Below are 22,067 nucleotides of genomic sequence, written 5' to 3'. Positions count from 1 at the left end.
CCACTCCTTCTCATCTTAATGAAGTTTGACAAACAAAAATGACAAATTATGTGGAAACAGCTGCTATGCAGTTTTTCGTTAAAAGCATGTTTGTTATAATTAACTCTAAACATTGTGCTTGCATCGAGCACCATCCCCTTAAATGCCCCTTGAAAGGGAAAAGTTACATTACTTTTACATTCGAAAAATAACTGGGTGCTTGGCTTAAGTCCTGCTTTTTGCCTCAAGTGCACATGAAAACAGCACTATTAGCTCTAACTCATGATGATGGGCAGGTGGTGGAGGTTCTTCCCTCCCTTTCTAGAGTGACAGTGGGAGCAAGGAGGGATGCCACAACTCTCCCCTTGCTCGCCACACTGCTGATTGCAGTGTGGTTGGACCTTTAAACCACGCCACTCAGACTGGGGAAAATAGCAACATTCCAGGCATTCTGGGAATTGTTTTGTCCTCTGTGAGTCTGACAGTCCAATACTGCTGCCACTCTCAATGAAAACAATGTTATGTAGGCTGACAGCTGGATTTTTTTTGCCTTAATGCAGGAACTGGGAGGGAAAAAAAGTGCAGCAGCAGGATGGATGGATGAAAAGCTAACTTTGTAACAATTAAACAACAACAATTAAAGTAAGGTGCCATATTACACCAGATGTTGTCACTATACTGTTAATGTCTTACAGGTACATCCAGCAACAGTAACAATAGTGGATTTAACAATAGCATATGTATTCTTTTTGAACAGAAATCTTTAGAGCCATAACACAGAACAAACATAAGAGGTCCTGGAGTTTCACTGGGTTCTGTTTGCTCAAGCAAACACACAAAGCACAAAGAACCTAATTCACCTATCAGTGTCATTACCAGGATACCACCAGCCTTTCTGAAGAATGGGAAGCTGTTGCAATGACAGGATTTTTCTGGGATGACAAAACCAAAAGTGATGTCATTAGACTGCCTGTAAATGCTGTCACTAACAGTAATAGACAAAGTTATATGCAAACTTACACACTTTAATATTTGCCTACTTATAGGGTACCAGCTATTTGTAACGTTTTTCTTTTGTCCAAAATGATTTGGTCTGGATGGATGGATGGATGCATAGATAGATAGATAGATAGATAGATACAGAGCCTTTACTGTCTTATTGTTGCTGTGTGTGCTTAGCTAAATTTGAAGCTAATGGGCAATGGCATCATTAGCTAAGCTAGTGTCAGGGAAATAGCTAGCCTGTTCCTGTGCTACAACAACAAAATTGGCCTACCACCATCTGTAAAGCTCAGAAACATTACATGTCTCATATTTTAATTAATGCAAAAGACAAATAATAATTCCGTCTGTTTCCAGGCTTTGTGCTTAGCTAAGCTAATTGACTGCTAGAAGTATATATTTTTTTTTATTACAGATATATATATATATATAATTTATTATATATTATAATAGATTTAACAAGTGGTATCCAATGATAGTTTCAGTGTTATATCCATACTATCAAATTGCGTTTTAACTCAAGTATACAAGAGGATATTTGGTGAAATAATATGTTAAATAAAGCTATATGCAGTCCAAATGAACTGGAGGTAAAAGTAACGATGCAGGTCTGGAATTGTGTCCCCAAGGTTGTAGACTCTTCCTGTCCAGGAAAAGCTCTTAACTGTACATCTGTCTGGGAACGCTGACCAAGCACAGCTTTCAAGTACTAGCTACATTAGTCTTAATGTTGTTTTTCCCCTTTAGAGGTTCAGCCAGACCAAAAGTATTAGGGTCAACTTCAGTGAAACATACTGGATCGCACATCAGACCACCTAGGTAGCCAGAAGGTTTGGCTTGTGGCTTTGAGTTTTATCTGGCTGTCAACCAGGTTTCACACACAACCCCTAGACCACAGTTGTTTTTCTTAATGTGGGTCAAATTGGGCTGCAGAATATAAAGAATAGAACAAGCGGGACAGGTTACAGCTAGTATTTTGTAAAACTCTCCCAAAAAGTAAATAAATAACACACCAAGATCCAGAGCAAGACAGCAGCAGTGAAATAAAATCCTGAATTGTTGAACAGCAGAAAAAAGAGCACATGGGTGAGGCTCCTATAGAGAGCAAATAATAATTCACCTAACTAATAAAAAATATAAACATACACACTTGAAAGTGAACAGGAGGGCGTGATTCAAGACAAAAAATATTTAAGAAGATCAAGGAGAAAATATCACATGCTGTAAACTGAGGTTTTGATTTAAGCAGAGCAGATAAAACACATACAAAAGACACTGTTATCCTGTATCTTGAACATACTCCTGTGACTGGTGAACAGAATAACACAACTACAGTTCTTTTCATGTGTGGCCAATGTCTGCCCTTGACATATCTGAAAGGTCCCACCATCTAAATCCTACACAGCACAGAACAAACTTCAGGAAGGAGTCTTCAGCCTTGACTCAACACATCATCTCAGCTCTGGGGAGACAAGTGGACCAGGGCAGATGCTCTAAAAACAATCCACCCTTCCTCCCCTGACAATCCCATACTTTGCTTTTCCTCTTCAGAAACTGGAGCAGAGAATTAAAAAAAAAATACTCTAACAATAAAATCCCAGCATCAGCTAAATATCAAACATGGCCCTGGAAGCAGCGCAGAGAAGCTGAACTATGCAGGATGTTCCATTCAGAGGTTGTGGTTGTGGCTGTGGGAGATGTTGGATGGAGCCAGAAGCACAACAGACTGGTAAGTGGAGGCAGATGAGGGTCTCGTACCCTCCCTCCGCAAGACCTCCCACTTTCACTCCCCCAACCACAAGCAGATAAGCCCCACAGCTTCCCATTAACAGCACTGGTAATGTTTTGTTTATTAGATATTATTGGATGGGAAGTATTGTTTTTCTTTTCCTACTTCTACAAGAAAGCAAAAGCTATTAGAAGATGTTTTTGCAGTTAGAGTATAATTTCATGGTTATATGTGTAAAAAAAAAAAAAAAAAAAAAAAAACAAGACCAAAGCAAATGTTGGATTTCCCTTGTCGTTTACCATGTAATTCAATTATTTAGCCTTCAGCCTGCTTGAAAGTTTTAAAGTGCTGGTGCATAAAATCACTTACATAAACTATCCTCTCTACCACATCAGTCATTTCTCTCATTCAACCTTAGCTGGTGCATTGATGTTCATATTTTCTTCACTTTGCCAAACACTAATTGTTCACTGTTTGTGCCAGTGGGCCACCCAGTGGATATAAACAGGGAGTGCATCCCCTCTCACAACGGCCAGCTAATTCATCCAGCTGGAAAGCTCTCCAAAAAAGAAGCAATTGAAGCATAACATAAATTCAGAGTCAAAGAGATCACAAAAGAAAGCAAAAACAAATCCAGTCTAGATGATTGGAGATGATACTTTTTTCAGCCATGAAATTGAAAGAAAAAAGACTTAAAACAGAACAGGTACTATAAATAATTTTGCTCACCTCACTATTTCTTCAACTTGTTTATATCAATGTTTCCCATCTCATATAACTTCAGACATTGTTAGCATGTGTGAGATTTGATTTCTGGAAGCTGGGCTTGGAAGTACATTTTCCAAGGGAAGTTCACTGTTTACTTTACCTTACATTACCTTACAGCTCCTTGCAAGAGCTTTGGAGTCAGGGGAAATCCTAGAATCAGTCAATGTTCCAACTCATCTTTTTGGCCTTTTCCCCCTTCTTTCAGTCACTTAGTTTATTTAACCGTACAACAGTATGCGTGAGAACAAATTTTATCTGCTCTGCGTGAGTGTTGCGTTTGAATAATACTCATGTCTGTAACTTAGTCTCATTTCACATCATCATTATCCAGGGAAATCTGCACCCTCTCCTTCCATTCTTCCTCTCCTCTTCCCTCCTCTCTTTGACAGTCTCTAGCACCTTTCCACTTGACTAACCTCTGCATCCCGCCTTTCCCCTCATCTGTGTGAAGTCATGCGGACAGAATAGCTGAGATTTCAGGTAGCCGAGAGAAAATCGCACAAATCTGGTTTGCTGTATGACCTCTCAGACTGTCTGCTGTCTTCTTTCTTCATCTCACCTGCTGATGCCACATTCTGCCACAACTAAAATCCCACTCTTCTTCCTCGTCTTCTAACCCACAGAATTTGTTCTCTGCTATTCCCTCTCCCGTCAATAACCCAAACTTGCTTGTGCCAGCAGGGCTACCAGCTGCCTTACTGACCCTGTCAGCTCCTTCAGACCTTCATTGCTGCTGCTCTGCCTGACTACCAAAAGCAGCTTTTTCCAAGACATGAGACTGTGTGCCATCAGCACTCAGATCAGCAAAAGGTGCTTCACTTCTCCAAGAGGAAACCAACACTTCACCCATTAGTAAGATGTTGCATGATGCTTCATTTTTTTCATGCTTGAAAGAAACTGCCGTGAGTCCACTGCCCATTATTCTAGTTTCAGGGCAGAGTCCAGGATCCTTTTTGTCATAGAGAACAGCTCCCCTAACTCCTTCCTCAGTCCCTCTGGTCTTTCTTTGTCCTGCCTGTATCTCCAGTCTCCCTTTGTTCTTATTGGTCTGGAGAGCTAAACACAGGGGTGTTTCTCTCTCTAAATGACTACCTGTGAGATACAGAGGAGGGACAGGGCCAAGACATTAACTTTATGCAGATCAGCGTGAGCACAGAATAGGCTACTTAGCACGTTGAAGAGAGGCAATGACACCCAGATTCAGCAGCAACCCTATGGGAAGAAATTGCCTTGCTGTCTGCTATTTTAAAGCCACTTTATTGCCTGAACTTGCCTACATTTATGACATTAATCTTTTCAAAAGCTTGAGGTATGGACCATGAGAGGGCGGTGACCTGCATGGACTTCAAACTCACGATGAAGGCATTCAGTCCGCTGGCCCTTTGTTGTTGTTTGCATCACGTTCAAAGCCCTGGAGCTGGTGCACAGTGCAGCCAAAGGAACTGCAACCCCATTCCTCCAGGCAATGATCCGGCTTTGGCCTGTCTATGGAAAAAGCGACCTTCCCACCTTGTGAAGACCTCACAGTCACATTTTTTCTTTTGGAGGCAAAATCAAAATTCCTTTTATCAGCAAACACAGAGAGCTTCCTCTTCCGTTTTCCTCATCCTCATTAAATCCTTTGTTTACTCACTTAGACCAATCGTATTCCCCAAGCTTCGCATCGTATTCTCGTATTCTCTAAGCTTTACAACAGCTTTACAACTTTGTTTTAACATGACGCGGTCTGCTGTCAACATCCATAGAAAGTATAGCTGTCCATTGTAGCAGATGGCTTTTGTACGTCTGCAGTTATTGCATTCATCTGCAGTTAATGCATCCCACTCAACACTAGCCAACACCACATCAAATAGGTCTCCATAGTCACAGCTTAGACACATGGATTAGTTCAAATTACATTAATGTTACTCCTTGCCCAGGAGCAGAGTCTGTTCTGTTTCCCCCTTACTGAGAGTGAAGGCTCACAGTTTTTAAAGCCTTCTCTGAATATAACAGTAGAGTTGGGAATGAACATGAAACAGGCAAGGCTCATTGACTTTTGTTGTTGTGCGTAGGGCTCAATAATCGATACAGATCAGTAGGCAATCTATTTTACAAGCAAATTCATGGAAAACATAAGAAAGGTCATGTACAGTGTGTTTACATGGCCCTCAAAACCAACAACTAGACAACTTAAGTGAACAAATACTGCAAAAAAATATAAGTGGTTGCCATAACGACACAAGCTGATCGAGGCAAACTCCACGCTCCGTCCAAACTTTCCTTTGTGTTAAAGTCAGCTCTCAGCCAGTTCGGTTGCTGGATCTTTCTGGATGCTCAGCAGACACCTGGAATCACAAACTGGGCAAAAAAAAGAAAAGAGACAGAGAAATCTGGTGAAGCACGGTGAAAAACCAAGGGTGACAGATCATCTTTTGCCTTGCTGTCTCTCCTCCCCTCCTCTCCTCTCTAGACAGGGTTGGGCCAAACAGCAGGTGGTGCAGAGGAGAAGCCCGGACATGGGATTTACAGAGCTCTGTCTCTCTGACATCTGCACCGGACAAGTATGGAGGAACATTATATCTCAACTTTAAGTTTATGTAAGTGCTCCTTTTAATGTTATTTAATGATGCTTCATGTGCTCTGTGTCAAATTCAAGTAGAGTCTTAAAACAAAGACAGTTTGCAGTGAAATTACAGGTGATACACCAGTTATACTGTATGTATTTGTTAATTTAAAATGAATATGGTGTTCAATTTCAGTGTCTCGTGAATCCAGTTGCATAATGAGTTGTACATTATGTCATCAGCTAGCTCTTTGTCTTGCTCCCTGCATGTCTGAAGTGACTGATTGTAGTTTCCTGGAGAGAGCACTTTTACGTAATCTCAGGTCTCACTGATTTTGATAGAAAATCAGCAGATGCTCAGAAAAGAATAACTGTTTCCTTTAGCAGTGTTTCAAAACGATAGCTTAGCAATTGGATTTCAAATAGAGTAAACTAAATGGTTCAGTGACAAGATCATTTCTCTGAATTGTTTTTTTTTTTTTTGTTTTTTGTTTTTTGTTTTCAGTGACAGGAATATATTTCGCTATAAATTAGGTGATACCATGGAACAATGTGTGAGATGACCCATGGAACTATTTCAGGTCATTACTCTTAAAATTTAATTTGTGGGGTTTAGCATTTTTATGTTTATTGGAGAGTTTGATTTAAATCAATGATTTAAAAACTAAAGAACTAAAAACTAAGACTTCGAATCTGTGTGCACACTGAATATGTGTTCAATTATTGCTGCTGTCAGTAAGAATGCATTAATATTGAAAACAGCTCCCTGTGGTGTAAATAAAACCCTAGGGGCTATGAATGTCCGCTAAAGGTCGTGTTTGCCAAACAGAATGCAATCTTTCCATCACCAGGGAAAGTCAGGGCCTGAAAACTGTCATCAACAGATCAGAAGTGTTAAGAGTGTTAAAGCTTGCAGTAAGAAAAATTTAAAAAATCGATTTTGTGTTTGTATACATTCAAAACTGAGTGTGATGTGTTTGTGAAAGTTTATTAAATGTTAATGACAAATATGCTTTTATCTTAGCATTTAATAGTCATCAAGCCTGGACAAACGAGTGAGCTCAGATTGGCTGAGGATTTCTGAGGAGGACTTCAATGCATCTGCTTAAGTCTGAAGCTTGAATGTTAATGTGTTTACTTAGTTTTCTGCCATCCATTTTTGGACCCTTCAAACTTTATCCACCAAACTAAACTGACTTTTTCTTTTTTGAGTAAAACAAGCACCATGCCTCTGGTTCTCATTTACCTGCATGCAAGATTGCTGCTTTTTTCAAATCTCTGTGCTTAAGTCCTGTTCTGATATTTTTTAATTCTTCTCTCCTCTCCACAGCTCAGGTGTCACAGCAATAGCGTCTCTGGCTGATGCTTGCTGAATAAAGATGCACATGGACTTGGAGAGGCAAAGCAGCACTCAAATCAGATGACTCGATCGAGGAGGAAGATGTCCACAATTTAATCTCAGGACCACCGTTTGGACAGTCCGGATGACGTGAGTCATCAGGTTACAAAGGCCAAAGACCACTTAAGAAATGGAGGTGCCTCTCTTTTGTGTCTGGAATCTACAGGTAGAAGAGCCTTGATGTCAACATGGGGTCAAACAAACCGTAAACGTTGTGTTCAACTCACCTGACCTGACCTGTCAGCATGCTAACACAGCATAGATGATTCACCCTTTAAAGAGACCTAACTGGGAACTGACTGGGTCTAATGATGTAGCAGCTACGGGTGACTTACATGTGGCCTATGATTCAGGACAGTCCAAACACAGTCAGTATGGAAGTGCAGACAACCTCTTTGGTCTGGATATATGTTAACAGCACAGAACAACTGAATACATCATATGAGTACAACACAACGTTTGAAGACTCAGACAAATACCAATCTTACATCATTGGTCTCTTCCTGTCCTGCCTGTACACCATTCTCCTCTTTCCTATTGGATTTATTGGCAACATCTTAATCCTGGTGGTGAACCTGAACCACAGAGAAAAGATGACCATCCCCGACCTTTACTTTGTTAACCTGGCTGTGGCTGACCTCATCCTCGTGGCAGATTCTCTTATCGAGGTCTTCAATCTGAACGAGAAGTATTACGACTATGCTGTCCTCTGCACCTTCATGTCCCTTTTCCTGCAGGTCAACATGTACAGCAGCATCTTCTTTCTCACATGGATGAGCTTTGACCGATACATTGCCTTGGCTAGCTCCATGAGCAGCAGCCCGCTGAGGACTATGCAGCATGCTAAGCTCAGCTGTGGCCTCATCTGGATGGCCTCCATCCTGGCCACCCTTCTCCCATTCACCATTGTGCAGACCCAGCACAGGGGTGAGGTGCACTTCTGCTTTGCCAATGTCTTTGAGATTCAGTGGCTGGAGGTAACCATTGGCTTTTTGGTGCCCTTCTCCATCATTGGTCTATGCTACTCTCTGATTGGGCGAATCCTCATGAGGGCCCAGAAGCACCGTGGATTGTGGCCACGGCGGCAGAAGGCCCTGCGCATGATTGTGGTGGTGGTTCTGGTGTTCTTCATCTGCTGGCTGCCAGAAAACGTCTTCATCAGCATCCAGCTGCTGCAGGGCACAGCTGACCCATCGCAGAGGACTGCTACCACCCTGTGGCATGACTACCCACTCACAGGCCACATTGTTAACCTGGCAGCTTTCTCCAACAGCTGCCTCAACCCCATTATCTACAGCTTTCTAGGAGAAACCTTCAGGGACAAGCTGCGTCTCTTCATTAAGCAGAAGGCCAGCTGGTCAGTGGTGAACCGCTTCTGCCACCACGGCCTCGATTTACACCTCCCTGTTAGGAGCAAAGTTTCAGAGGTGTGACTTTTAAGAGGAGAGACGTGTTACGAAAACATGTGCACAAAATATGCTAAAAATTCTTCATATCAAAGTGATATATCACCCCGTGTGAAATATTACCTCAGCCTTCTATCTGTCATTTAGCTTCGCCTCATAGTTGTATCAGTGTTTCAGTTAACCGGCTCACTTTCTGAACAAAAACACAAAATCACCACGAATGTACACTAAAACGAAGGGTGAAAATGACTTGATGTGTGCGTCTCTTTTCGTAGATAACAACACACATACAGCACTTAAAGTTATTTTTGTGTTATCTGGATGTTGGATTGTTTTCTTTAAGTGTATTTGGTGTATTACTTCTTCAGAAAAGTTAGCTGGATGGCAAGCCAGGGGACAGTAAATGAATAGATTTACCCTTGAAGTGCAGTCAGTGGGCAAAGACAAGACTAATGGAGAGATGAGAGTCAGAGGAGGCCAACCTTTGTGTAAGGAGGACAACGATGAAACTTTTTACATCGTGTAATCTTGATACAAATCTTCCAGAGCACTTTCTGGATACACAGGATAATCTGTAGAAATGTTGAAGCAGCATACGCAGAGCAAGAGAAGCGTCGTTTGAAGTAAAACCTGCATGTTCCTTCACTTGTTATAATGTTAAAAGAAAAAAATGTACCACCATGACAATCCGAACAACTGCTGTCATCTGTCGCATAGTAATACAGCACACAACCATGAAAGACGTCAGGCTGCAAAAGAAAATGGCCTCATGTATAGCTAAGCATTCACTGGACAAAAATGTTCACAAAAATAATTTTATTTTTTAGAAATAAAGAGAATGTACTGCTTTTCCAGGAGTATAAAGTGGAGGCTGTTGATAAATTCTAGTAACAAGAAATTTATCTTTTAGATTTCAAGAACACTAAACATCTTTTAAAAAACTAACTAGTTTGTACATGTCTTTAAGTATAACATGGAGTAAATAAAGGGTAATGTAGCTGCACCTTGTGTTCACAGTCACACTACAATGTGGGCCATTTTCTTGAGATTAATCTCCAATCTCCTCTCTGATGTCTGAGCTTGTCAATATTATGTTAAGCAAAGTTGGCTGTCAGTGAGAGCTCATTTCAAAGACGACTGAGTTATTGCCTCACTTGTCAGTCCCTGTTAGCATGATGGTAGAGCAAAAGGGGCAGGTGTTGTTTTGCCAGCAGGGAATGAGACTGGGTAAACACATCATTTAATGCTGGCAACACGAAGCTGCTTCAATATTTCCTTCTTACCCGTCTTCATCATATATTATTCTGATAAACAACAATGGCCATGTAAAACATGCTGCACATTTGTGGCTTGTTTTCCTGTCTGTGAGCTGATTCATTTGTTTTATTCGCTTGATACAAATATTAAAATCAAGCATCAGACATTTGATAAAAATGCTTTTAAAAAGAACAAAGAGGCTCATTAACACATTGAGCTCAGATCACCAGGATACACAGGTGCAGTTTAGAAATTTCAAATTGTTTCCCATCAGAGGCTTGATAGCAGAGGTTTTAATGAAGCCCTTCATAAAGTTTTATGGCATCTAATTGTTTTTTTTTACCGTCAGAGAAAATATAAATTTTCCGTAACACTTACCTGCATTATATGAGATACAACAGGGTTCACAGAATATTCCCTTTCTTATTTACATTTTTGAAAAACAAGTACTGCATGTACAACAGGTGCTTCTGTGCATTAAAAGTAAAGAAGTGAATGTGTTGTGTATTAACAGCAGGCGTGCGAAGCAAATTCTGTCGTGTCCAGGTTGGAGATCGTCCGTCAATATATAAAATCTGTCTACTGGCAGCCTGTGGTGGTCCAGAGCTGTACATGAGACAGGCAGAGATAATAGCGTGACTGGGAAAACAGGAGTCCAAACCACAAACTGTTATTCCAGCTGTAACTGACCCAGCTGCCTGGGAAAGCAGCGCTGAGGATTGTTTCAATGATTGTTTATTAGAGGTCTGCAAAAATGCAAAACTTATTTTGGTACATGATGCTAAAGATGTTTTGCATGATGTTTCCATTACGCCGTTTCATAGCAAATATGTCCCATATGCATTCAGAATGTGCTGCTTTTCAGTGTCGTATTGAATAACCTTGACAAAGGCATGTTTGAGCGCAGCTTATATTTTTGTATTTTGTGTGTGGATTTAGACATGTGTGAAGGCTGGAATCTTCTGTAAACAGCACACGGCTCTGTCAGAGCCACAGAGGGCACACACAGGAAGACAGGCAAGTAATAATGTGCGAAGGCTGGGATCTTCATTGACATAACCAAGCAACACCTAGACATCAGAGCCAAGTCCCTCCGAGTGCAGCACTGTGGAAGAGGCATCTTTGCATCACACATACACACATCCACATGCATGCAAACACACACACTGGAGATGTTGTGAGAAGAGGTTGACAGTAGACTGTGTGTACAGCTGAGACCACTGGGTGAGGTTAAAGGTTTGCGGTGACTGACGTCATAGAAAGGAAAAAGGGTGTGACTTTTCCCCTTGCTTACAGTCAATACTTCCTCTGGATGACGCTGGATTAAACAAGATCAACGTCTTTCATGCAGCCAACTGATGATTATGTAGTAATCTAGAGACAAATCCTGGAACCTCTTATTGTCTAAATGGGATGAAAAAATTGCTGGCATTGCTCATTAAAACAGTAACTTCGCAGTTTTATGGGCACATTTTCCTTGTTGCAGCCATCTAATTTTGCTTCAGGGGAATGCTGATTGAACTACACGATCATTTCAGAGGCTGTATTTAGGACTGGTGCTGTTCTGAACTGTGCTGTACTGAAAGCTGAAGGGGGGTGGGTGGGGGGGACGACAAAACATTGGCAGTATCTTTGAAAAGAGTGCTGTCAAGTCAAGTTCAATTAATATCTTTTTACCACTGCAAAAATTCCAATCCATTAAGAGCTGTTGTGTTGGATTAGACTGTATGGATGTACCTGATGAACTAATGTCTAAATGTACATTCCTTAAATTCAGCTTCCAAGTCAAATGGCTAAACCTTTAATGGCATCATACATGATGTCCACAAGTCCACAACAAACAATGTGTGGTCTCAGATTTATGGACTTTATGACAACCTATAATATCTTTTTGTAGCTCACAGAAAGCAAAATGTAATTCTGCATAAAGGTGAGCCCCCTTAAAAGAAAGGTCCAGGTTATTGTCCAGCTGAAAGCTGAGTGGGGGTGGGGCATATCAAAGTAATTACAACTGGATAGTCCGAGGTTTATGCATAATTACAAGGCAGTGCACTCGGTGGACCTCAGCAGCTGAATAATGGATTAGATGTGTAATTGCATTTGTAAATTAAAATCCCTTGCATGAAAAAGGATTAGCTTCCCAGAAACAAAAGAAAAGACAAAGACCTTTAGTTTGACAAGATGCAGTAATGACGAGACAGACAATTTATATTTATTATTGCCAATATATTTTATATTTCGGCAATGGAAAACAACAAATAATTACTGGCAACTAATAAACACAAATTTGTAAATTGTAAAGTCACATTGGAGGCAAATGATGTACAATTTTCCAAAAAAGATTTTATTCTATTTGAAATTAAGTGAAATGCACTATGTATTTTATTGGTCCAATATAGACCACTGTAATAAATGGAAGAGAAATATCCTATGACACAGTGTTTTGACCAACAAGTGCAACTGAAGGCAACTGCCTGTGAGAGCCTCACACAGACAACACATGTAGGCTTTCACATCTCCCCAGCACACACACCTTCACCTTTATTGTAGCTGTGATTTTCACAAGCAGGGTGTTCAAATCTAAATGCAAAGCAGAGACTCTCACACTGATGCCTTCATATCCACATTATAATGCAACATCTAAAAGGTGTAAAACCTTTGGGGTGTCACAGTTGTACATATTCTTTATTCAGTATTTACAACTTTGTTGTTGAAGAATCTGAATTAGTTTACTGAAAAGTTAAAACTGTAGTTTTTAATAAGTATCGTAAGGCATTTTATAACTGCACACCTTTTAATGGAAAAGGTCATCAGTAAAAGTTGCACAGACTTGTGGTTCCATCTTATCTGGGGCAAGGTCACATAAAAGTTACATTTTTGAAGAATATGACACAGTGACAGCGGTGCTTGGTCATTGTGTCTGGTCTTTTATCTTCAAGAGTTGATAATCTTAGATATGATACAAAAGGCAAAACGGATGTTTTTTGTATTTATGCACCAGAATTATACAGTATATAAGAGACAATAGTTTAAGGAAGATGCAATTATCAGACGTTTCTTTCTTTATGGTTGCTCATTGAAGTCAAATGTTTGATGGGTATGGGCCTTCACTGGTAAAAAGAAAAAAAATTGATTTCAATATTTCTAAAATCCTGGCTACAGCCCTACAGACTCGTCCTCAGTCCACAAAATGCCTCCATAAGCTTCGAGGAAGTAGCTTCGAGGAACGCACTTTCCTCGTTCTGAATATGGGGAAATGTTCATGAATTTTATTTCAAACGTGTATTTAATAACAATAAAAAACACGTTGACGTATTCAGTATAGTGATAAAGCTAAGGAGAATAAAATGACACACATAACAAACCAGAAGACATAAACAGTCTTAGAGAAATGTCGTCGTCTCTTCCTCACAGCCTCCCCTGCTTTGCAGCATTGGCGTGCTGGCGGACGTGCGTGCACGCGAGCAACAGATCCGAGCGCATGCGCAGATCATTGTTTTGACTGAAAATGCCGTCGGTTTCGAAAACGGCGGCCAATGCGTCCCCTCAAACCGAGAAACCTACCCACTATACGTGAGTAAAGCTGCTGCAAAGAAACAAGAAAATTGCTCGTTTTCGGAAATGCTATTTGTTCATGCACCTATGGCCGTTTGCATTTCTTGCATTCCTCAACTCTTGTGTGTGTGTTGAAAACATGGTGCTTTTCCTGGCTTTGTGACTGCCTAACGTTACATAGCAAACAGCGCCTGCACGCTAACGACATCTACGCTTATGTAGGAAATGCGGACATCTTAAATCACTTAAGCGACAAGCTGATCGTGAACGGAATCGTTTACAGTTGTTTTACGGAGTTAAGATACTGTTTCGAATATTCCGTTATATGTTAAACCGTCAACTCGCTCTGCTAAATGATTAGCCAGGAACTCGCTAACCAGTCTGCTTGTAAATAGCTCGGCCTTATTTTGAGTTCCCTCTTGATACGCACATTTATAGACGTACGCTCAGGGACTTTCAACAAGTGTTACGTTGAAATACCAACGTAGTTTTCTCTGTGAATAGCGAGCTAACGTTAGTGACCCAAAATAAATAGTAGGCTACATCACTAGCAGTATAACGCGACACCTCACTTTATCTGAACTTTTTTCCTCCCCTTCGACTTATTTTTTCGCTAATAGTAATTCAGAAAGCCGGATCCTGGTGCTATTTTTTTGTTTTTCCATGTTGTTTCAGATACTTGAAGGAGTTCAGGACAGAGCAGTGCCCGTTGTTCCTCCAACACAAGTGTACGCAGCACAGACCCTTTACGTGCTTTAATTGGCATTTTCTCAACCAGCGACGAAGACGACCCATAAGAAGAAGAGACGGGACTTTTAACTACAGCCCCGACGTATACTGCACGAAATACGACGAGACCACAGGCATCTGCCCAGATGGAGATGAGTAAGTCCCTGTTTGAGTAACCTAATTGCTACTCTTCGGGTTAATTAATATGTCACTGTCTCATTATGCGGCTGAAGTTTTGTTGACATGTTCGGGGTGAAATGCAGGTGCAGTTTGATGAAACTGCTGAATTTGGATCAAGCCAGTACCACAAAGATATTGAATGATGTTGATGAGGACATCATAATGGCTAGATACATTTTCCTGTCTTCTTTAGACGTATCTTAAACAGCTTTAGGTGGGGGTGTGTCCTCCTGGGAAGGAAATGTGTGGATATACTTCTGGTTTCTGCCTTAAAGTAGCACTTTACTGCTTCATGTGGGATATTGAGTTTTACAGTTACTTAATATACTGGTTGTGTACTTATGGTAACATGGGTATGAAAATGTGTTTCATTTATTATGTTTGCAGATTTTGGGAGCATTCTTAGATATAAACAAAATCTTAATTTCACTTGCTGTGTCTGTTATAAGTTTAACAAGTGTGTAGGATAGTAAGCTTAATGGCATATGTGCAAATCAGCTCTGCTGAGTTTGAACTGAGATTTTAACCAGCAGTCTGGTCATAAAAGTCATTTTGACTCAGAAGCCTTTTATTTTTTTAATCTTACTTAAAAAAAAAAAGGTCTGGCTTTTGTAATTAAAATGTCTTGTACTGAAAACTATCTGTGTTAGTGAGGGGTGTGATAGAAAGAATATGATTGTATTGTTTGCAGTTTATCCCTTTACTCAGAAAAATGGGATTTGATTGATAGTTTCTCGGTGAGCAGTATTTATCTTTTTATTTCCCTGTTTGAAACATGTGATCTTACAGATACAATGTCACAAGGGCCGCTTCTGTGCCAAAGTCAACACTTTTGATCGAACTCACTGTTTATATTGCTTGACTGCACCTCTTTGTCTTTAAAATAAAGCTACTCGACAGGTTGCCTCAGGGTGCCCTCTAGCATTTTATTCATTGGTGCAACTGTTCTTTTTGGCTGATATCAACATATGACTTACTGCGTCAACATTTTTGTTCCTAGCTTAACATCTGCCAGTTTCTTATACTGTCCCTACAAGAAGAAACCATTTTTTTTTCTTAAATGAGACCATATAGTCTCTATAATTTTGCACATGGCATTTGTAATCTGCCATCACAGGGGGCAAAAGCATTTTGGGAAAGGAGTCATGCATTTTCATAAATATTGACTGAATTGTCTCATCGCAGAGAAACTAGAATCTGTGAATTCTCTGAAGGGGTGGCCCTGGCTTCCCCCTTTTAATTTGCAGCAGGTAGTGTATAAACAGCGGCCTCTCCGTGTGACTGGGAGTGAAAAACGACGCAGCATTTAATCGAGCCCCACGCAGGAATGAATAAAAGAAGTGAGATTATTTAGCTAAGGGAAAATGAACGATTGCAGTCCTTACAATTTCTCCTCCTGCCAATGGCAGCTATTTTTGTATGACCTTATGTGTTGCTATAGCAACTGTTGCTACTCAAGGCTTATTGGCCATACATTTCTTGTAGCTTTGCTGGTGTGTCAGCCCTCCATTCAGAGTTGAATCTTATTCCTGATTAAAAATGCGTGCAGTAAGAATTCCCTTGTTCTGTCACAGTTTAGAATCCTTGTGGTGAATCATTTGGACTATAATTTAAATGTCAGCACATCCTTTTAATTATCATATGAAACACGTTGGTGTTTTAAAGTTATACTCTCCAATTATACCTTGAACTTAAAGGAAGAGCGCACAGTTTAAAACATATTGTAGTATGTTTTATGTTTATTTGGGACAGATTTGAGGTTTGGGATGCACTTTTTGTGCATTATTTTAATGTCACATCAAATCATATAGATGTTTTATCCAGATCAACAGACTTTTTTTAAAAAAAAAAAACAAAACATTTCAACATGTCCTTGCTTCCCTAGCTGTCCGTATTTACACCGGACCACTGGTGACACAGAGCGCAAGTACCATCTACGCTATTACAAGACTGGCACTTGTATCCATGAGACAGACGCTCGAGGGCATTGTGTGAAGAATGGCCTCCACTGTGCTTTTGCTCACGGGCCACATGATCTCCGACCTCCAGTCTATGATATCAGGTGACATACAAAGCAAATAGTGGCCTCTCTCTTCCCTGCCAAACTTTTCACTCACAGGCGCCACAATAGAACCAACAGATCAGCTAATTTGATTTAGACATAATGTAAACAGAATGCCTATATTGTAGGGATTTAATGGTTTGGTTTGTAAGTCATGTTTTTTGTTTATTTGTTTTGTTTTTTTAGTGCTGGGCTCATTGAGTCGTGAACAATACAAACAGCTGATACTAAATAAACATGTTTTTTTGAACTCTGTGCTGTTGGAAGAGTCTGAGAGAGTCCAGCTGACACCAGGACTAAACAAAGGGGCTCATGTTTACTCTTATCACCTCTCTTCAGATCAGAATCAGAATAAGTTTTATCAGTACAATGAAATTCTGTTCTCCCTAATATATATATATATATATTCTTTTACCTTTTTGATGAGTCAGAGCTAAAAATGACAGAAATTTTGTGTGCACAGAGAGATCCAAGCACAAGAGGCACTCCAGAATGGACAGCTGGGATCTGGGGAAGGTATTCCTGATCTGCAGCCTGGTGTATTAGCCAGTCAAGCCATGATTGAGAAAACTCTGACAGAAGACCCTCGGTGGCAAGGTGAGTAGCCCATCACTGTGATCACATGGGGCTCAGGCAACGCCAAATAACACGCTTCTTGATGTCCTCCAAACTAAAAGGGAAAATGACGCCAACATTTTTTGCATTTTTTTCCACAGATACCAACTTTGTTTTAGCCAACTATAAAACAGATCAGTGTACTAAGCCGCCAAGACTATGCAGACAGGGCTATGCTTGCCCTCACTACCACAACAGTAGAGATCGAAGACGAAATCCTAGAAAGTTCAAATATAGGTAAATGATGACTCAGTGAAAAGTGCTGATGGTATTAAGTTGTGTAATTGCAGCAGGTTGAAGGTTCTGTCTCTGATTACAGGTCAACTCCTTGCCCTAATGTGAAACATGGGGATGAATGGGGCGAGCCCTCAAAGTGTGAAAGTGGAGACGGCTGCCAGTATTGTCATTCTCGCACTGAACAGCAATTTCACCCCGAGGTGAGTCAGTTTTGTTTTTCTGAAAATGAACAAGTGAGGAAGAGGTCATAGTTTTTATCATTAATGTGTAGTGACTGATTATCATTGTTATCCTAATTTTTTTAAATGAGCTCTATCATTGTGGGCTGGACTTGGACACATGCAGCAGATATTCATTGCATCCCCAAACTGACAGAGTAAACATTTTATGTAAAGTCTAATCATCAGCACTGCCAAGTACAATGAAGTTTGAGAACCTAACAAATTTAATGATGGTATTAAGCCTTTAAAATATCCAGAAAACAGATTAGCTACTAAAAAAAACCCTACTGAATATAACTTATAGGGTATAGGAGATTTTATTCATGAATTTTTTGACATTCAAACTTGTGATTTGCTTGTTTTTCTCTAAGATCTACAAATCTACCAAATGCAATGATATGCGACAAACTGGATACTGCCCCAGAGGACCGTTTTGTGCATTTGCACATGTAGAAAGTAAGTGAAAGTTTGTTCAAATACTACTTGGGTACTCGGGTAGAAAAATACAAATAGATGATATTTGTAGTACTTTTGGAGTCAGATTTTATATATCTATACTTGTGAGAACCTTTTCCATTTGTTCTCCCAAGTTGGCATCCTGGTTGTTTTCACAGTGTTCGAAGATTTAATATTTATTTTGATCCTTTTAGGAATTCCCTCTACAGAAGAGACCATGAGCTCCTTGCTAACAGTGATACAGTCAAGTTCGCAGGCCCAGCTGGGTTCTCAGCAGTATTCAGAGTGTTCAGTCAGTGAGTGGAACAGTGGAGGCAACTCCACCACCAACGCAACCAGTAGCAACGGACAAGTAGGAAGTGTATGTTTCCTTTGTTGCCGTAGTCCTTCCATAGGTCACTGATCTGAATTGAGCCGACCAGAGAGATGTGTCTTAAAATTTTATGGATTCCTCCTTTTGTAGCTTCCTAAATCAGAATTTAGCTGATGCAAATCTGGCATTTTTTTTATTTTTATTTTTTATTTTTTTTACCCCATTCTCATTTTTCTGTCGGCATGTTTTGTTTTTATTTTTTCATTATTACTATTTTCCTATTTTGCATTTCATTATTTCATTGTTTTACAAGAACAGAGACACTTTAGTAATTCAGTAAAAACAGCCAGTCTTCATTTGTTGTTTCATTCTCAGTCTAAGATAGACCACCTTTATTGTTTATTCAGAATAGAATAAATAAAAAATGTTTTATTTGTTTATTTTATTTATCTATTTTGGTCATCATTTTATTAAGATCATGTGCACTTCTCTTTCTCAGGTCTCATGTTCTAATAGCTCAACTGTAACTCCAAGCTCAGGAAGCGACAGTTTGTTATCCCCAGTGGGATCCATCAACAGGCCCAAATCCATACCTAATAGTAGTTTATGTTCAGAGTCCACCACATCCAGTGTCTCATCTCTGACATCTAACTATCCCAAAGCTCCGGGCTTTGAACGTGAGGATCAGGTACACAGACTCTCTTTAGATTCAGGAACCATTTAACACTAAGACAATTTAGGGCTTTACACAGTGTAATCTCTCACTGTCATTCATTTTGAACCACTGTTTGATTTATTTCTCATTCATTATTTTCTGTGCCATTTTCATTTTGTCACTTTAAGTCTTTTCCCCTTGAATTGCATTGTTTCTACGCAGTACTTTGCCGTTTGTTGGTTCTTAGAAAAAATAGTATCAGTAGTATCTTATCGCTTGATGAGTAGTTTATACCTGGATGCCTTGTTTAGATTTTATTTTCTGAGTAATATTCATAATCGATATTGCATTTTCTGTGAATTCTGCCAAGCTTACAATGCGACTAGCTAAAAATATTTTCATACTGGAAACACAACTAGGATTATTTGTGGAGCCCCGAGTCTGAAAAAAATAAAACAGAAGTTGATCATTTGCGAATCCTTTTTGACATATACTCCATACCAAACAATACAAAGGCAAGAAATTTAACATTTTAACTTAATAACTTTCATTGAGTTTTGAAAAAGCAATTCTGAATTTGGTGCTAGCAACACATTTCAAACAAGTTGGGACACACGCAACAAAAAGACTGGGAAAAACTCCCACTTTAGCTTTTTGATGTTGTAATTACAGAAGAATGCCGCCCACTCAGTAAATTGTTTCTGTCTCTATTGCTCCAGATGTTCTGCGATCAAAGATGAGATATTTCAATCATTCCTAGAGCTATGAGTGGCAGGCAGAGTCGAATTAGATGATCAGTTCACACCACAAATTCTGAGCGAGATGTAAATCACTGGACTGTTATCGCTATACTCCTGGACACTGTCAGTATTTAATGCTACTTCAGAGCATGCCACCGGCTCAGCTCCATCAGCGGAAAGTAAATAATGTTGAGGCCATATTCTTTGTGTTTAAATAAGCTCTTTTATCCTTGTCAGCCTTTGGCTAATTGCAATGTAAAACCGCCTTTTCAATTGAAATTAGCAGCAAAGTGTAGAGTTTTGTGACTGAAATGAGTGCTATTTCTGTGTTATTTGATTGTTTTTAGATAAAGAATAAGGGGCAGGTGGATCAGAAATTGATGGACCAAGAAAAACAGGTTTGGGTTTAAATTGGTTACTTTCTGGTAATAGCTTGAGAATAGCACATAATATTATAATGTATTTATTTACTTTAAGAGCCTAAATTGTAATTCTCAACCCTGGGAATGAAATAAACATTATCTGTGTGTTTGTTTGTTCCCCCCCCCCCCCCCCCCCCCCAAAGACACAAAACACTGTATTCTCAGCGGTGAACCCTTTGGCATCGAGTTTTACCTCCAGTATAACATCCAGCTTGGCCTCTAGTATCGGCTCAGAAAGTTCTTCACCCACCACCTTATCCACAATGAATGCAAAAGCCACTCCTTTCTACCCAGGGAGCAACACAGTGGAGTCTGTCATAGGTATGTGTATATGTGGTCAGCCTGAGCCTTTTGAGATGACTACTGCCACTCTGTATTTTGTTGTCAAATGTCAACCGAATGTGTTCTCTTCGCCATCAGGGTCTGCTCTGGACCTCAACTTTAGTGACATTAATGTTGCATCTCTTGATAAGGAGTTAGAGGAGCAAGACAACAGTGTAGGATTGGCAAGTAAGGACACCAAGTTTGTTAATGCACTTTCAGTTGTTTAACCGTTGATAACAAGTGGTCTTGTCATAATGTGCTTGTAAATTATCTTCAAAGCAGCAACCGTGTTTGCTTTATCCCCACAGGTCAAAAGGTCCTCGGTGGATCCGCTCCAGTTAACATTCCCGGCTCTCTGGCTCGATCGTCCTCTTTCAATTCCTCATCATCCCTCTCCACCTCGCCGCTCAGCTCCCTCTCCCAGTCTCTGTCGCAGTCCCTGCTGTCTGGGGCGGTATCACAGCAAAATCAACCTTCAAACATGTTAGCCAAGCAAGAGCACGGCCTCCTGGGGACGCCCACCTCCTCCTCCCAGAACTCTTTGGGTAAGCTGATCTGACATTTAGTTCCAAGTCAGCTTGGACAGATTTGACTTCAGATTTTATTCTCAGTGCCTTATATGTTAATAAAAATACTTTCGGATGTCTCTAAGTGACATTTTCCAGTTATACGCAGAGCCCTGACTAACTTTACTCTACTTTTATTCTCGGTCTTGTAATTTGAACACATCGCTTACTTAGGCCTGAATGGAGGGGCTAGCAGCATTTGGGACTTTCTAAGTGGCAGCTTTTCACCGAGTCCATCTCCAGTTTTCAGCAGCCTGTCCTCCGCAGCCAGCAGTGCTGATCTGGCTCGCCTCTTTAGAGAACTGGACGAAGCCAAGAAGAAGATCAAACAGTGGGAGGAGGCCTGGCACCAGGTCAAACAGGTCAGTGTTATAAATGAGTTCTCGTTGCAGTACATGTCATTAGTGTATCGCAGCGATATATCTTTTGAAGTTTTTGTTTTGTTTTTAATCACAAGACTCAACTTTGTTCCAGGCCTGTGAAGCTTGCCAGAAAGACGCTCATGAAGCAAAGGAACAAGCGAAAACGGCCGAGGCGGAGCGGCAGCTGGCAGAACAGAAATGGGAGGAAACGGAGCGCAAGCTGAAAGAGCTCCAAGGGGACTTTGATGTGCTTTGTCGCACCCCTGGAACACCTCTTCTACGTAGCTACGGAGAGCTGGACCAGCTCCCCTTGTCAAAGCTTCACTCCATCCAGAGTCAGCTGCGTAATGACCTAGACCTTATAGATGGGGTAAGAAAGACTAGATCACACACAGCATTTCATTTGTAGCATGTACATAGATTTAAAACGCTTCATCAGGCTAGCATTCAGATCTACGTTCAGTCATCAAGCATGCTCATTTGAAAAGTCTGCATGAACTGTATTTTTATAAGATGCAGCTGATACTCATTCTTTTCTTCCCCAA

The 22,067-nt window shown here is 40.3% G+C and overlaps 3 protein-coding genes across 7 annotated transcripts in view; 2 read left to right on the top strand and 1 right to left on the bottom strand.

The window, feature by feature from the left end:
* Positions 1–5,573: 5,573 nt before the first annotated feature.
* gper1 (G protein-coupled estrogen receptor 1) lies at positions 5,574–11,630 on the top strand. 2 transcript variants are annotated; one of them, XM_046416483.1, is made up of 2 exons: positions 5,574–6,057; positions 7,359–11,630. In XM_046416483.1, exon 2 carries the CDS (start codon positions 7,758–7,760, stop codon positions 8,853–8,855), a length of 1,098 nt encoding a protein of 365 aa, XP_046272439.1. In that variant the 5' UTR covers positions 5,574–6,057; positions 7,359–7,757; the 3' UTR covers positions 8,856–11,630. The 2 variants fall into 2 exon arrangements, with proteins under 2 accessions (XP_046272439.1, XP_046272438.1); XM_046416482.1 differs by having other exon boundaries at positions 7,354–11,630.
* Positions 11,631–13,509: 1,879 nt separating this feature from the next.
* The window catches only part of unkl (unk like zinc finger), a 14,828-nt gene continuing 6,270 nt past the window's right edge, over positions 13,510–22,067 (top strand). The window contains exons 1-15 of one of the 3 annotated variants that reach the window (XM_046416031.1): positions 13,510–13,658; positions 14,316–14,525; positions 16,435–16,611; positions 17,075–17,208; positions 17,328–17,463; positions 17,546–17,663; positions 18,056–18,140; positions 18,335–18,501; positions 18,953–19,141; positions 20,196–20,246; positions 20,414–20,591; positions 20,691–20,780; positions 20,903–21,139; positions 21,404–21,522; positions 21,635–21,892. In XM_046416031.1, the coding sequence (XP_046271987.1) occupies positions 13,594–13,658; positions 14,316–14,525; positions 16,435–16,611; positions 17,075–17,208; positions 17,328–17,463; positions 17,546–17,663; positions 18,056–18,140; positions 18,335–18,501; positions 18,953–19,141; positions 20,196–20,246; positions 20,414–20,591; positions 20,691–20,780; positions 20,903–21,139; positions 21,404–21,522; positions 21,635–21,892 (2,214 nt within the window). In that variant the 5' untranslated portion in view covers positions 13,510–13,593. Of the gene's footprint in view, positions 13,659–14,315; positions 14,526–16,434; positions 16,612–17,074; positions 17,209–17,327; positions 17,464–17,545; positions 17,664–18,055; positions 18,141–18,334; positions 18,502–18,952; positions 19,142–20,195; positions 20,247–20,413; positions 20,592–20,690; positions 20,781–20,902; positions 21,140–21,334; positions 21,523–21,634; positions 21,893–22,067 lie in introns of all 3 variants that reach the window. The other 2 variants (XM_046416030.1, XM_046416032.1) reach the window with 2 other exon arrangements.
* Positions 21,747–22,067, bottom strand: part of LOC124073648 (dynein axonemal assembly factor 8) — a 24,197-nt gene continuing 23,876 nt past the window's right edge. For both annotated transcript variants that reach the window (XR_006845704.1, XR_006845705.1), the window contains exon 30: positions 21,747–21,880. The gene's annotated coding sequence lies outside the window, so the exon portion shown is untranslated. The remainder of the gene's footprint in view (positions 21,881–22,067) is intronic.

Source organism: Scatophagus argus, chromosome 16 (assembly GCF_020382885.2).
Source record: "Scatophagus argus isolate fScaArg1 chromosome 16, fScaArg1.pri, whole genome shotgun sequence".
In the NCBI taxonomy this organism is placed as follows: domain Eukaryota; kingdom Metazoa; phylum Chordata; class Actinopteri; family Scatophagidae; genus Scatophagus; species Scatophagus argus.
This window is presented reverse-complemented; position numbering and strand designations above follow the sequence as displayed.

Coding starts and splice junctions, on each gene's coding strand:
- gper1 (XM_046416483.1), top strand. CDS start 7,758: ATGTGGCCTATGATTCAGGACAGTCCAAACACAGTCAGTATGGAAGTG.